The sequence below is a fragment of the Mesoplodon mirus genome (genome assembly GCF_964341445.2).
Source record: "Mesoplodon mirus genome assembly, chromosome: 6".
Classification (NCBI taxonomy): Eukaryota; Metazoa; Chordata; class Mammalia; order Artiodactyla; family Ziphiidae; genus Mesoplodon; species Mesoplodon mirus.
Window position 1 is genome coordinate 411,237 of NC_138982.1, and position 15,848 is coordinate 427,084.

The 15,848-nt window shown below is 42.3% G+C and overlaps 1 protein-coding gene across 1 annotated transcript in view; it reads left to right on the forward strand.

Moving 5' to 3' along the window:
* Positions 1-2,501: 2,501 nt before the first annotated feature.
* The window catches only part of TMEM108 (transmembrane protein 108), a gene marked incomplete at its 5' end in the record, with an annotated part of 136,597 nt that continues 123,250 nt past the window's right edge, over positions 2,502-15,848 (forward strand). The window contains one exon of the mRNA XM_082625328.1: positions 2,502-2,541. Coding sequence (XP_082481454.1) covers positions 2,502-2,541 — 40 coding nt within the window. The remainder of the gene's footprint in view (positions 2,542-15,848) is intronic.

Genomic DNA, 15,848 nt, shown 5'->3' on the forward strand with positions numbered 1-15,848 from the left:
AATAAATAAGAAAAAAACCAGCATGCTTTACAGCATGAATGAACCTCAAAAACACTATGCTAAGTGAAAGAGCCAGGCACAAAAGGCCGTATATTATATGATTCTATCTATGTGAAATGTACAGAATAGGTAAACCCATAGTAGATTAGTGATTGCCAGGGACTGGGGAGAGGGGACAATGGGAAATAACTGCTAACAAACATGGGGATTTCTTTTTAGAGTGAGGAAATTTTCTGGAATTAGGTACTGGTGACAGTCACACAACTTTTGAATGTGCTAATAACCACTGAATTGTATACTTAAAGGCTGAATTTTATGATACATTAATTATATCTCAGAAAACATTTAAAGATAAATCAGTTCCACTTGGGGTATCATAAAAAAAAAACCCAGCATGCCAATAGAGAATGATTAAAGAATGTCTTTAAAAAATATTCAGTGACACTTGTTAAAGGTGGCAAGGCATACTTTATTCAGGACCATCTGGATGGGTGCAGGGACCACTGCAGTGGGATTTTACTGTTGGGGGAGAGATTGGGCTCCACTCTGAACAAAGCATGGGCAAGTGGGGATTCATAGCCAAGGAGCAGTGTGGGGTCAGTGGATGGAAAATTACTAACAGGAAGCATCAGGGGTCAGGGGCTTGGCTGAACTGGCCCAACAGCGTTGTTGCTGAAGGCAGGCCAGGCCCGTCATCACCTGGGGGTAGTAGAGTAAATCTGACCAGATATTGAGGGTGATTATATATTGAGGGTTTGGGGTGCTGGTTAAACTGATTTAGCAGGGTTCTTGCTAAAACTAGTGTTACGGAACTCAGGTTTGGCTGCTCACCACTCAAGAGCCAATAATTCCAGAGGCAAGTGTCAGTAGAAAGGAAAGGTGCTTTAAGCAGAAAAGCTGGCAATCTGAGGAGAAGGCAGACTCGTGTCCAGAGTCCAACTCCAAAGATTCTGCTCAGCCATGACAGTTTTTAAAGGGAAAAATGGGGGGAAGACTCTCAGCGAATCATTGAGACAGGAGGTTGGGTTCTGTATCATTCCCCATTGAGTGCAGACTGGCTGACTCTCTCTTCAGATGTCATCTTGCCTACATGACCTGCCTGCACTATTGCTTAGGGAGCTGTTAAGGGTAGAGAGCTAGTCATTCTAGAACTACTTCATTCTTCACCCTTCTTTTTGTCTAGAAAAGAACCAGCAGGTTAAACAAGACATGGTATGCATTCAGGAGGGCATAAGTCAGGAGTTAGGTTAAATTGCCTAATGATCCATTCCTGTAATTAGGTTCTTTTAAGGTTACAATGGGAACAGAAGTGGGTGAACAGGAAAGGGGCAAAAGAGCTGCTTTCACCAGGTTTTACAAGGAAATTCACAGATAGGCCTAGGAGAAGTTTCAGGAGTGTGACGAAATACTCTTTGTCAAATGTGAATTTAAAACTTTAAAAAGACAAATGACTAATAAACCTATAAAATGCAAATTAAAGTAATGAGATGGAATATGTGCTGATTTTCTTGACAAAGATGGAAAGAAAATACAAATTTCCATCATTGGGTAAGTTGCAGTCTAATGGAGATTTTCATAATATGATATTGATGAAGGGCAATTTGGCAATATATTTTAGAAGCCTTAGATTGTGTCCTTGTGATTCCATTTCTAGGAATTTATCTTGAAAAAATACTGTGTACCATTTAAAATAAAGTTGTAAGGTGGGAATTCCTTGGTGGTCTCATGCTTAGGACTCCGCTCTTTCACTGCTGAGGGCCTGGGTTCAGGGAACTAAGATCCTGCAAGCCGAGCAGCGTGGCCAAAAAAAAAAAAAAAAAAAACGAAAAGAAAAAGGTAGTAAAGTACAGTAACAGCACAGGAAGATGTCACTACTGCTAGGGAGAAACATTAGAATGTATAATACATAAAGCAAAACAGACCAGTAGAAGTATACACACGAAAGGCTGAAGAGATAGGTAGTTTGTAGTTTCTTGTACACCCTTATCTATATTTTGTTTAGGTGTATTTTCCAGATGTTCTTCACTGGAGGTATCTTTTATAATCAGAAAATAATAGAAAAGTTATTTAATATAATACAGTTTCAGACTGGTGACACTTTTGGGGTGTTTTGTTTGGTGAGCAATAACAAAACTGAGATTAGAAGTTTCTTGTTTCTCCTGTTTCAAGACTAGAGATGCAGGGGAGAAGAATTGGAAGTCCTCAAAAGTTCCAAAGCCAGATTCTCACCCTCTAGTTGCCCATATGAGTGGTATATGTAGTTTCAGAATCTAATTGATTAATTGGTAGTTTTATAACATAGACTGTACTATGGTATATTCACTCCAAGAATTTTTCTCTTCAAATCAGGTATTTTGGGCCTTACAACCAGGATCATATTGAGTGGAGTTCTTTCTGATTCTTGACTTGAATTCTGCTTCCCAGATGTAACAGTTTTCTTCTCCCAATTTCCTAGACAGAATCATGAATAAACTGGAGGACAAGCAGGACCAGATGATACCATGAAGAGAAGTTTACAGGCCCTCTATTGCCAACTGTTAAGTAAGTTGATGTCACATTTCTTCTTTCCTAGAACAGATCAATGTTATAGTTTGCCCAGTGCCAGAAACTTACACACCTTCTGGAGGAAGACCAGGGTTTGGTCAGTAAAGGACAGTACATTTTCCCTCTGCTTCATCTAGGTACTTGAATTATCAAGCATTAAGTCATTCTACTGCCTTGGGCATCAGTTACTGTACATAATTACTGTAGGCTTTGTTATGATAATTCTAAATTGGCACGTTAAGCACAGTCAATTTGAAAATAAGTGTCAAAAACATTATTACTCTTGGTTTTGTGGCAGAATAAAGGGGGTTCCGGTATGATCCCCTCTGGGCTGCTCGTGAAGAGGGAATGGTGGGCTGTGGGATTTAGTCACATAGAACCTATTACCGTTCAGTGACTGTACAGCCTTTGACTTGGAATGTTTTGCATAGTTATGTGTGCTCTCAGATAATGAGTGGTGAAAATGTGGTTTGTTTAGGTTTGGTGGTAGAATGAAGTGTTCGATCCTGATTTTCTCTGCAGGTTGTTCATGTGTTTTGCCTATTGTGCCACAAAGTGCCAGTTGCTATATAGGGAGTGTGTAGTCTTTGGGATTGGATTGTCACTGAATGAATGTAAAATCCAATACCAGTTGGCGGGTTTGATGTTCAGATTGACACATTTGGGACAACAGACGTTGCTCACTCCGGGTCAAACCAAAGGCATTGAGTTGGGAAAACTTGAAATCCACTGTGCTTGTCTAATTCTTGCTGAGGTAAATAGAGGACCTATCTTTTCTGGGCTGAGTGGCTCCTTGTTAACTTTTGCCAAGGAAATAACATGAAAAGAGATTGAGGTGCAAATCACCAGTCAGCCCTTAGAATTTAGCAATTCAGGTTATGTTGTGCCCCCAGTGCAAAGCACTTTATCTACAGACAGCATTCTGGTTGGGTGTTTTAATTGACTCATTTTTACTATTGAATTCTAATCCCTGAAACACAGATCACGTCAGCCTGATTTCAGCCTGATGGAACATCGCCAAGAGTTTTAGGGACTCTCTCCTGTGCTTTCTCCATGTATTCTATAGGGGTTTTTGCCTTTTTTTTTTTTTTTTAATGATAAGCTTGCTTGTTAGAGAAAAGGCTTTACGGATTGAAGAAGCAGTGTCATCAAGGAATGATTAATTCTGCCTTGATGGGATAGGGAACATTTGAAGGATAAATAGGATTTTACACACACACACACACACACACACACACACACACACACACACACAGATACACCCTCAAGAAGGCAAGGCAGGTTTTACAGGCAAAAGAAACAAGAAATGAAAAAGAGCGTAGTAGATTTAGAAGGCAGTGGAATGTTTGTTGAATTCACCTGTGCTGGTTGTGTGCCCCAGAGTGTGCATACTGTTATAAGGTCATATATTATCTGAAAGGCATCAGAAAAGTATTCTGTGGTTTAGAGTCCAGTCTTATGCTATAACACGTGCCCATCCTCCCAGGTCCAACATATTGGAAAGCTGAAGAGATTTTCCTCAAACACTATCTGGATAGCTGCAGAAACTAACCTTGTCTTAACACTTTTCATTGTTTGCAAGCTTGCCTAGAAACACAAGCAACCCAGATTAGGAGGTAGGTAGTGGCCTTCAATAAACCACACTGATTACTAGGTAGCTGATTGTGGGCTGGAGCCCAGCTCTGTACACGGCTGAAAGGGTGAAGCACTTGGGACTAACTAAGATCAGTTAGTCTGACTTCAGAGAGTGGTTTTCATAAGTTCATCTGAGATGACAGGCTGTTATTTAAAGTATTTTTTTTCATGAGATGAGTTAGATATTTAGTAAAGTCCTAGATAACTTAAACTCTGCCATACATACACAAACAATATCATATATGTCATTGGTCAGCCAATTGTTCACTTATGCCTGGATTAACATTGTCCACAAACAAAATGGTTTTTCAGTGTCTAAAACTGACTTGAGAACTATAGAGTCAACATAAACTTATTATGTTACTTTATTTGACTCAGCCAACTGATGTTTTTAATTTGGAGGGGGGACAGAGTGTTCTGGTTATCTTTTGTTGCATAACAAATCACCCCAAAACTTTGTAGCTTAAAACAACAACAATCATTTATTTTGCTCATGAATCTGCAGTTTGGTCAGGGGTTGGCAGACTCTCTGCTCCACAGTGGCTGGGATCTGGGCTGGAATAAGTCCAAGAGGTGGGGCTTTTTCCCTCAGGCCTTTTCACAGGACAAAGTGCGGCTTCCTCACAGCAATAGTGGCCTCAGGGTGGTCATACTTTATACATGGCACCTCACGGCTTTGAGGCCTGGGCAAAACCTACAAGGCTTCTTAAGAATTAGGCTTGGAAATCCCAAAACAATACTTCAGCCACATCGTATTGGCGGAAGAAGTCACTAAGACCAACCCTGACCCAAGGGGAGAGGGATTGGACTCCACCTCTCAAAGGCAAGAGTAGTAGAAATGTGTGACCATCTTTAGTCTACCAGAGAGTATCTGTTTAACAAGAAAAAAAGTCAAGCACTTCCTAGTGGACATGAGCCAGTCCATGGGGCTCATCAGAGAAACTCCTCCCTCTGGAGTGCCCACTGTGTTCCCAGACCTCTGCTGATGAGTTCGCGTGCGCCATCTCACTCACTCCAGAGGTAAATGCACCAATAAGAAGAAATGTTGGCAATGAGTGAGTTAAGGACTGGCTGAGGGTGAACAGGTGGTGAGTGATGAGGTTGGAATTCACAGCCGGGTCTCTCGGACCTCTTTGTTCATGTCCATTTTTTTTATCCTGCCTGGTGTCTCCACCACACACAGAAAAAATGAGCCGTGCGGCCTCTATGGCTAGACAGGGGGGGTTCTAACCCATGATGGGCAAAGTTTGCATCCTATTAGTGATGTCAGGTAAGGCTGAAAAAAAATCCAAGCTCTCTCTCGTCAGTACATCACAAACACCAGTCATTGAGGCTTATGTGTGCTTGAGGGATGCAGTCTTTGGCAGGCAGGGCAGCTGAGGGTTTAATATTTTACTTTTATTACAACTGACTGTCTCTGCCTTTATTTTATTTCTTGGGCTTCATCCCACAGTGCAATACTGAGTATTTCATCCTGCCAGCTTTAGCCCTTTGGGAAGGTTTAACACATTTTAAACAATACCTTGGAATGACTAAGAGCTTGAGGATGAAGGTGGTGATGAGAACCTTCATGATTATGTAAAAAACAAATGCTGCATTCGTTTTTCCTTTTTAGACCTAAGTAATAAAGTAGGTGTGAAGCTAGCGCCAGGAATACCTGGGTTTTTGAGCTGCCAACCAGGGTTCAAATCCTATCCCTACCACTTATTAGGTAGTTTATGTTAGGTAAGTTACTTAATCTCCGTGTGCCTCATATATAAAATGGGATATGACCACCATGGTATATAGAACTACAGTAAATGCCTCTTCCCTTATTGGGCCTTCCTGTCTGCAAGAGAAGGATACAGCCTCTCTAGGAGCTCTGCTGTAACTGACATTTGGTTCACAAAACATTTTTACAGAATTTTTTTTTGAATTTTATTTTTTTATATAGCAGATTTTTATTAGTTATCTGTTTTATACATATAAGTGTGTATATGTCAATCCCAGTCTCCCAATTCATCCCACCACCACCACCCTGCCATTTTCCCCCCTTGGTGTCCATACGTTTGTTCTCTACATCTGTGTCTCTACTTCTGCCTTGCAAACCAGTTCATCTGCACCATTTTTCTAGATTCCACATATATGCGTTAATATACGATATTTGTTTTTCTCTTTCTGACTTACTTCACTCTGCATCACAGTCTCTATGTCCATCCACGTCTCTACAAATGACCCAATTTCATTCCTTTTTATGGCTGAGTAATATTCCATTGTATGTATGTACCACATCTTCTTTATCCATTCATCTGTCAATGACATTTTTACAGAACTTGATCCTTACAAACCTTATTAGGCAAGCAGAACATTAATTATCATTGGTCTCATTCTACAGAGGAGGGAGTTGACACGATCAAGGCTGCCTTTCCCAGGCCATGTCACAATTTTTTTTAAAGTAATAATGGAAAATAAGGAGCATCATCACAAATGCTGAAGAATGTGACATTATTGGAGAGGCGCTGAATTCTAAGTTGAAAGATTTGGTCTTAGTCTGGGTGCTGTGTACTGGAAATTTGTTGCATTACTTCTTTTTTTTTTTTTTTTTTTTTGCTGTACGCGGGCCTCTCACCGTTGTGGCCTCTCCCGTTGCGGAACACAGGCTCCAGATGCGCAGGCTCAGCAGCCATGGCTCACGGGCCCAGCCGCTCCGCGGCATGTAGGATCTTCCCAGACTGGGGCACGAACCTGCATCCCCTGCATTGGCAGGCGGACTCTCAACCACTGCACCACCAGGGAAGCCCTACTTCATTTTTAAGAAGACCAAGACAGTCGTTTTGAGCTCATGAAAATAAGCTTTTATATACCAATATCTATTTAAGTCAAAGTTGTTTGGATACTTAGAGTTAAGGAGCAATTATGTTCAGTAAGTTAAGCATTTGCTCTACACCCAGGCATCTGTATTCTTAATTTGTACTCTGTGTTATTGGTACATCTTGCTTGTTCTTGCATCCTCGGAATATGCTGAACTGTGTTGACCATACAAAAAGTAATTCTTTGCTCAATCCAGAGAACTGTTCATGGGTCCCTGTTACTCAGAAAGTGGAAGAGAAAGAGAGCTCCTGCTGTAGATTTGGGCCCCTAACCTGTAGAATTTAGAAGGTAAAAGATATCACCTTTTTTGTCCTCTTTACCTGGCCCACGGGGATTGCATCTGTCTCAGACTTGAATTATGCACACACACCCCAAAATCCATATTACTCAACTCTCTAGACTCTTTCAGGCATAATGAGAAGCTGGTTGAGAATGGAGTTCATTTCTATTGGGATGATCTGCATCTCATCTGATCTCTGGAACTGGGCAGAAGCCCCTAAAAATCCTTTACGGTGAGCAAAATGTCTTTGGTGCTTTTTTAGCTCTAACTAGCACTTTTTGCCAACCAGCTACCCAGTGACTTTATTCGTCCCTCCAGTCACTTCTTAAACTAGAAATATCCACATAGTAATATCTTCCACAGGGGATTAACATTTCCCCTCTCTTTTTCCTCCATGCTTAGCCTTATCCCATAGTAGACCCAGAGTCCCACCATGGTACCTACCCAGACCAGTTGCCCGACTCTGGTCTGTGATCTGAAGTTCTCATGTATTCATTAAGGCAGAAAGCAATCTGACTAAATTAATTAATGCCAAGGTGTGCTTCATTGGCTAGGGAGCTTCTCCATAACTTTCAGGGATATTTGCATTTTTAAAGAAATTAATTTTACCTTCTCAAGGCAAATGCTGTGTTGGTGTCATTTTAAACCATATTGAGTATAGCAGTTTAAACAGATAAGTTTCCCAGGGCCTGTCCATTTCTCTGGATCTCCTTGAGTCAATGGTCTTGAATCTTCATTTCTCTTTCTGGCTTATCTCTTGCCTCTTTGGCCAACTTAAACCAGAAATGATCTTATTTGGCCCTATTTATACCCATCCTCCTGGATTTCCATCCCTGAATAGCTAAAGTCATCTCGATTTGTTCTCTGTTCCAACCTGGATGCAGTTGGATACCAGCTCCCATGGACTCTAACTTGTTGTGAATACATTTCTCTGCATCCACATTGTCTCTGTTTAGTGAAGGGCTTCCTGTGGTCTTGCCTGAACCCTTTTAATAGTTTTCCTTCTTGCTGCCCTAATCTCAGTCCTCCTCCTTCTAATTCACCCTAACATTGCCACAAAATAACACCTTGTCCTCTGCTGATGATCTTTCAATGGCTTTGCATTACCAGGAACAACAGTTCTCCTAGTGTGGTCCAAGAACCTCTCGGGATCCCTGAGACCTTTTCAGGAAGTCTGTGAGGCTCTCCTTTTCCAACTACATTATCTTTTTTTTTTTTTCAAAGAGGTGTATTTTTTAAATTAATTTATTTATTTTGATTTTTGGCTGTGTTGGGTCTTCATTGCTGCAGGCGGGCTTTCTCTAGTTGCGGCGAGTGGGGGCTACTCTTCGTTGCCATGCGCGGACTTCTTATTGCAGTGGTTTCTCTTGCTGCAGAACACAGGCTCTAGGCATGCAGGCTTCAGTAGTTGTGGCACACGGGCTTAGTTGCTCCGTGGCATGTGGGATCTTCCCAGACCAGGACTTGAACCCGTGTCCCCTGCATTAGCAGGCGGATTCTTAACCACTGTGCCACCAGGGAAGTCCCAACTGCATTATCTCTATGGTTTATAGCCTTCAACTATATTGCAACAGATTGAATGCCGAAGGTGATGTGAGATCCAGCTAGCTCTCTTTCATAAGCCAGATATTAAGGAGATTTACAAAAATTAGAACAATGGCACCCTTCTCACTATTTTTTTGTTTGTTTTAGAAATTATGGTTATATTTTATTTAAAATGTTATTTGTTAACATGTAATGAGCTTATTGCTATTTTAATGGATTAATTTTTTTGTTTCTCAGCTTTAACTTTTAGTGTAGTAAATATTAGTGGATATAACCCATATAAACAAAGGCTCTTTGTGGTCCTCAATTTTTACGAGTATAAAGAGGTCGTGAGACCGAGATATTTGAGAACCACTGTCTTCATGGTTTGTTTTTCCTGAGAAGTGAGAGGAAGTTTTCCCTGAAATTAAGGAGGGAGAGGTGGTATGAATCATAACTGACATGGAATTTATGTCCAAACAAGAGCTAAATCCAGAAATATAAGCTCTTTTCAATGTTACAGGCAGTTATAAAGATGCTGCATTATGTTTGCACATGAAATGAAGAATTTTCATTTCCTCCACCACCATTGAAAGTGCTTCTGTCTCTCATTGAAGGTGCCTGGCCATAACCTCATGTGGAGTGACACTGTGGCAGCCACAGTTAAGAGCTCAGATTCTGGATTAAGACTACTTGGGTTCAAATCCTGGTTTGCCACACATTCTTATCTAAATGATTTTCACCTCTTTCCATACAAAACATGCCAATGGAGCATGCCTCCACTGCCAAACAGCTGTTGGACTGTCTGTCCTCCACCCCTTGCAAATCTATCACTCCAGAGACCATGAAAGTAAAAGAGCATTCTCCATTTAGTAGCAAAGAGCAAAGTGCTACCACCAGTGGCTATAATAATGGTAATGACATGTTTGGTCTCCAGTCAGCATTATGGAAATGGGAGGCATCCATTTCATCCACACTGCAATTCAGTATTTTAGACTGGATTACTCTGATTGGCTTTCATCGGTGTTTCTCCAACCTGGATGTACATTAGAATCACCTGGAGAGCTTTTAACAAATCCCCTTGTCCAGACCCACCCCAGATCAATTAGAATCTTTGGAAGAGGGGGTAGGGAGCATGGGACCTGGGCATTAGGTGATTCCAATGTGCAAGCAGGGTTGAGAATCACTGGCTTATAGCAGTGATAACCATGCAACAGAATCACCTGGAAGGCTTGCTTAAATACAGATTGCTGGGCAGTATGCCTGGAATTTCTGATTCAGTAGATCTGGGGTGGGGACGATAATTTGTATTTCTAAATTTTCAGTGATGCTGAAGCTTTGGTCCAGGGACCACACTTTGAGAATCACTGTCTTAGACTAAAGAAGGGCTATCCTGGAGCCAAAGATGCTTTCAGCTTCCCTGCATCACTCGAGCTGCCTAGTGGTGAAATGGATCTTGGAACAAAATCAGGGTCAGTTGGGAAGGCAGAGGAGGAGAGAAGATGTCAGGAGGAGAACCAGCAGAATCACAGTGTTGCAGGGTTAGGAACTGTTAGAACTTGAAGTTTCAGTTACTCCTCAGGATACACTGGAAGTTAGTTTTTACTCTGTTTTAAGAAAGGCACAAGGGCTTCCCTGGTGGCGCAGTGGTTGAGAGTCCACCTGCCGATGCAGGGGACACAGGTTCGTGCCCCGCTCCGGGAAGATCCCACATGCCACGGAGCGGCTGGGCCCGTGAGCCATGGCCGCTGAGCCTGCGCGTCCAGAGCCTGTGCTCCACAACGGGAGAGGCCACAACAGTGAGAGGCCCGCGTACCGGGAAAAAAAAAAAAAAAAAGAAAGGCACAAGGAACAGACTAGCTAAGGTTATAAAGCAAAGACAAAACAAGAGTAGCCCTTGGCTCTTGACTCTTCACTGCAGTGGGCCTATTTTAGAACTTGATTTTATAAGACTATTTCTTCCTTTCATGCTGAATAATTCTTTTGCAAATCAAGAATTTGAGGCTGGATTTTCTTTTATTATGCGAAAATCTGCAAATGTTCTCTTAGGGAGAACAGGTCTCTTTGGTTCTGAAGGTTAAGTCATTCACACAGAAAAATTGAGGAGGTAACACTTTCAAGTGTGACATTAACCCAGGAAGTCTGTGCATACTGGGCCCTTAAAGGTGTCATGTTGATTTAATGTCTTTCACATTTTAAGTTGTGAATTTTAAATTTGCATTAAGTCAACAACTCTCTTATGCAGAATAACCAAACATTAGTAAGGCATTCTCATTGTAAGCAATGTCAGTGAAGACTGAGGAATAAAATATTTTAAAGAAACTCAATTTTATGACTTTCAAGTGTATTCCATTACATAGTTGGCAGGAGCGTAGGTGAGGGAAGTCATGCTCACACATAGGGCTGTTGACTTATGCAAATTTAAATGTTAACTCTTAATGAGTAAATTCAATTTTCTATATGAAAGTACTTTTGCTTAAACATACGGTGGGAGAGAGCATAGAATTTGGATTTAAAGAATGTACTTTGAGCTCTCACGTCTTCTCTTAGTAGTTATGTGACTTTGCACAGAATAGGTAACCTCCCAGAGCTGCCTCGTTTCCCTTAACTGCAATACACAGATGATGAGTATATCTATCTTGAGGATTGTTGTGAGAGTTAAATGATCAGGGTATAAAAACATTTTATAAGTTGTAAAATGCCTTCCAAACATGGTTTTACTACTGTCCTTAAATAACTGAAGTATTTCCTTAAATAACTTAAGTATTTGTTTTGTTGTTAAATTATACTATTGTTTAGTAAATCTCATTTTAAACTTTTAAGAAGAAAATGTGAAAGACAGTAGAGCATGTCCCCGCCCAGCTTCCAATTCAGTAGAACACTCATTAATGCATGTAAAACTCAATGGGGGCTATTCTAACAAAGGGTTTTCTGGCTTATCAGGATCTGATAAAATTCTGGAAAACTGTGCTAAACGAGAGAAGTTGGAGCAGAATTTTTTAAATGAAGAAAAAGGATTTTTTTCCCAGCAGATTCACGTTGGCTTGTAATAAATCTTCAGTGGACGTTTTCTGAACAGTTTAATCATTGCCTTTCCAAATGTGATGGACACTGGAGATTCTTTAGGCTAGAATCCAAGAAGCTCCCCAAACCTAAGCCACATGGCCTTTGCTAGCTCTCCTTTCATGCCTCCCTCTCCTGTTCACCCATTTCTCCTTCCTTTCCTTTGGTTCATCTCCATCACCAGACTTTCTCTTCTCTTTGCTCTTCCCCTTTAGAAGTTTCTGAAATTTTCTCCTGCAGGGCATAAATCCTTTGTCTGCTGCAGGTGTCCTGACAGCTCCTCAAAAGTGAATTTCTTGTCTTTGATCTGGCCGCACCAGCATACCACTCAGGATATCAGGGTGTCCTGTGAGCTGTGGCCAGTCATATTACTCCGCCTACCCCCCAGCATCTTCATCAGTTTCCCCATCTATAAAAAGTTGCCTATGGCTGCCGTATCAAATTAGCACAAACTTGGTGCCTTAAAACAATAGAACTTTTTTTCTCTCACAGTTATGGGGGCCAGAAGTCTGAAATCAAGGTGTCAGCAGAGGTACACTGCCCTCAGAGGCTCCAAGGGAGAATCTTTCCTTGACTCTTGTATTCTGGTGGTTCCAAGATGTTCCTTGGTTCGTGGCTGCATCACTCCAAACTCTGCCTTTGTCGTCACATGGCCTTCCCTGTTGTCCCTGTGTCTCTCCTGTGTGTGTCTCTTGTAAGGACACTTGTCACTGGATTTAGGGCCCACTTGGATCCAGCATGATCTCATCTCAAATATGCTTAACTTCATTATATCTGCAAAAATACTTTTTCCAAATAAGGTCTCATTAGCAGGTTTCTGGGTTAGGACATAGGTAGAACTTTTGAGGGACCACCCCTCAACCAACTAGAGCACGATATTGCTAGACTTCATTGAGTTGGAAATGTAAGTATGTCGAGCACTTAGCACAGAATATGTGCTCAGGAAGTGGTGGGCGTGTGTTGAGGAGCGGGGTCTGAGGAAATGGAACTAGTGAGCTTATGAGTTTATACAGCTTTTTGGAGATGTTTTCCATAAAGTGAGGGCAAGAGAGGGCTGTAGCTAGTGGTGGTTAGAGGACTAAGTGTTTAAAAAACAAAAGCAAAAACAAACAAACAAAAACAATGAGTTGAGCTGGTGTAAATTTCCCAGGAAAGGTTTGCAGAAACTGAGTGCTGTAGGGCTATGAGCTTTAGGGGATGTGAGATGCACGCTGAGGGTGAGCCCCTAGGGCAGGAGCAGCTCTAGCCGTGATTCCCGTGCTGTATATAGTTGGTGCACAAGCTATGTTTCCTGACCTTGCCAATGAATGCCAGTGCTGGGTACATAATTGTGCTGTGTTTGATGAGAAGAGGCAAGAATTAGATTCCCCTGAACTGTGATGAGTGAGTCTAGTTAACACTGAGCATAAGGGCTTTAATGATTTCCCTGAGTTGTTCTCTCAGTCAGACAACTGTCTCCCCACAGGGCAGAGCCCAGGCTCTGTGCTGGCAGCTGTGGGTCTGCTAATTATAAGGTGGCTCAGGAGAGAACCCAGAGCCCTCTGAGATGAAAAGATGCTACAGTTTACTTTGAAATTCCTTGGTTAGATGAAGAAATGAGAGCATACCCACTTTCCCCAAAAGCCAGAGTCCTTGAGTCACCTAGATGGGGGACCAGTATCGTGCCCCAAGTGCCTCCTAGGTCATGCCCCGGCATCCTGGGTTGCAGTGGGAGCTGATGGGAAGGGAGGTTGGAAGCTCTAGAGTGGGGCACTGGAACAGAGATGGTGATAATTAAGACTCCAGCTCTGGCCTGGAGGCCATTATGAGGCCTGGACAGCCTCCGAGGTTGGGGGAGTGCCAGTCTGAAAGAAGCCCAAGTGGCTGGGCAGCTTTCTTGTCTGAACACCTGAGGTCTCATCTAAGCAGCACTCACAAAGGAGGCTCAGAAAAACATAGTCACAGTATGTCTTTGATATGTTATTGTTATTCTGACCTGTGGTAACTGCAAAATAATTGAGCTAAGAAATAAAGCATACTATTTATTTAAATAGCTTAGCCATAGAAATTCCGTAGGGAAAAAATGTCCCACATTTCACCCAAAAAGTTGGTCTCATATTGTTAGGACATTCAGTTTCTCTTTTGGCAAGTGTCTTTGGCCAGGCGCCCTGGAAACAGACCTTGACTCCTAAGAAGTGACTTGTTGGGAAACATTCCCAGGAAACCAACAGGGGCGTAGGGAGTGGGCCTGGAAAGGGAAGGAGGCCCCTCCAGGGTGCCGTATCCAACAAAGCCCCACAGAGGCTGGCTTGGGCTTAGTTTCTCCTGTGAACTCTGGTAAGAGTGCAGGTCACACCTTGGCCTTGTCCCCATCATGGTTGACAGAGCTGGAGCATCCTATTCCCTGATCTGTGGGTCAGTGCATGTGCCAGGCACCGTTTAAGCACTTTAAATTAGTGACATACATGTTATCACATTTCATACACTGAGACACGCAAAGCGTTTGGAACAGAGCTGTAAATTTTGGATTGTTATTATTTCACCACCATTATCACCCCTTCCCTTACTCCTCCTGTTTCTCCAGAGTTAAAGTAAAACCTCATCTCTCTTTTATCTCTAGGACCTTGTTCTCATTCTTATGCACCATGTTACAAATGCGAACCATTACATCTCTGTCCTTTCCCCCACGAGTCCTCCTGCTAAGTCTCCTTTGAGAACCTGTCTGGCGTCCCAGCTGAGGGCTGGAGGTGACCAGCGAAGGGCTGGTGATGAAGGTGTCTTTGGTTAGAGGTGTAATTGAAATCCCCCTGGATGTGGCCCCATGGGCTTCTCCTGTGCATTATTAAATTGGGATGATAAATGAGTGGGACCAGGTATTTTAATCTTTCCCTGGAGATGTGGCTCTTACACATGTGGTCTCCCTGGGAATGTTTTCCCATAGGTGCAACTTTGTCAAGAGTCATTGCCAGCCTGAGGATCCAGATTTCCCCAATCAATGGATCCTTCAAAAATATAAAGTTCTAAAAACTAGGAAATTATTTATAGACTTCTGAGAGAATTGTAGTATAATTATAAAGGAAGGAGGGCAGTCTTTATGCAGAACGTCTAATTGTTCTTGTGAGGAAGCTGATCCAGGTTTTAGAGAAAAACATTTGTGTGTGTACACCAGGGAATTTAGAAGTTTACCTTCTGATGCTACATGAAAATGAGTTGGCTTGATATCAAATAAATTTCATTTTCTTTAAAAAAAAAAGGAGGAGGAGAGGAAGAGAAAGAGGAGGCATCAGATAAGCAATTGCTAAATCTAGAAAGAGATTAGCAGTCAGGATGTTTCCACTTGCTTCCTCTTTCTTCCATTTTCCACAAGATTTTATTCCCTAGAATATATGGAAGAGTCATAAAAGCATATACTTTCAGAGCCGAATGGAAGATCCTTTAGTAATTGTCACCCCATTTGACAGATGAAGCAGTGGATGCCATCCTGAGAGGATAAGTAACTTGTCCAAGATGCAAGCCTGGTTGATGTGAGGGCAGAGGCTCAAACATGGGTCCACGGAGCCAGGTGCAGTGCTCACTCCAGGCTCTCCTTCCACCACCCTCCACCTTGCCTTGTGCTTTAGTCACACTGATTTTCTCTTCCTTCCTCAAGTATTCCAACAACCTGGCGTCACTGGCTCCCTGCTGCTTGGGGCGTGGCCCCCTGACCTCCTCCCAGCAGCTTCCTCTCCACCCAGGCTCTCTCCATCAGGTTACCCTGGTTTAAGTCTTGCATAGCACATGGAGCCATCTGACATTTTCTTTGCCTTGTTTTTTGCATTGCCTACATCTCCTCTTGGAATGTCAGCTACAAGCCAACATGCTGTATTCCCAGCGTTGAACAGTGCCCAGCTCATGAACGTTCCCCAACAAAAATGGCATTAAAACAGAATGAACTGGGGCCTCCCTGGTGGTGCAGTGGTTGGGAGTCCGCCTG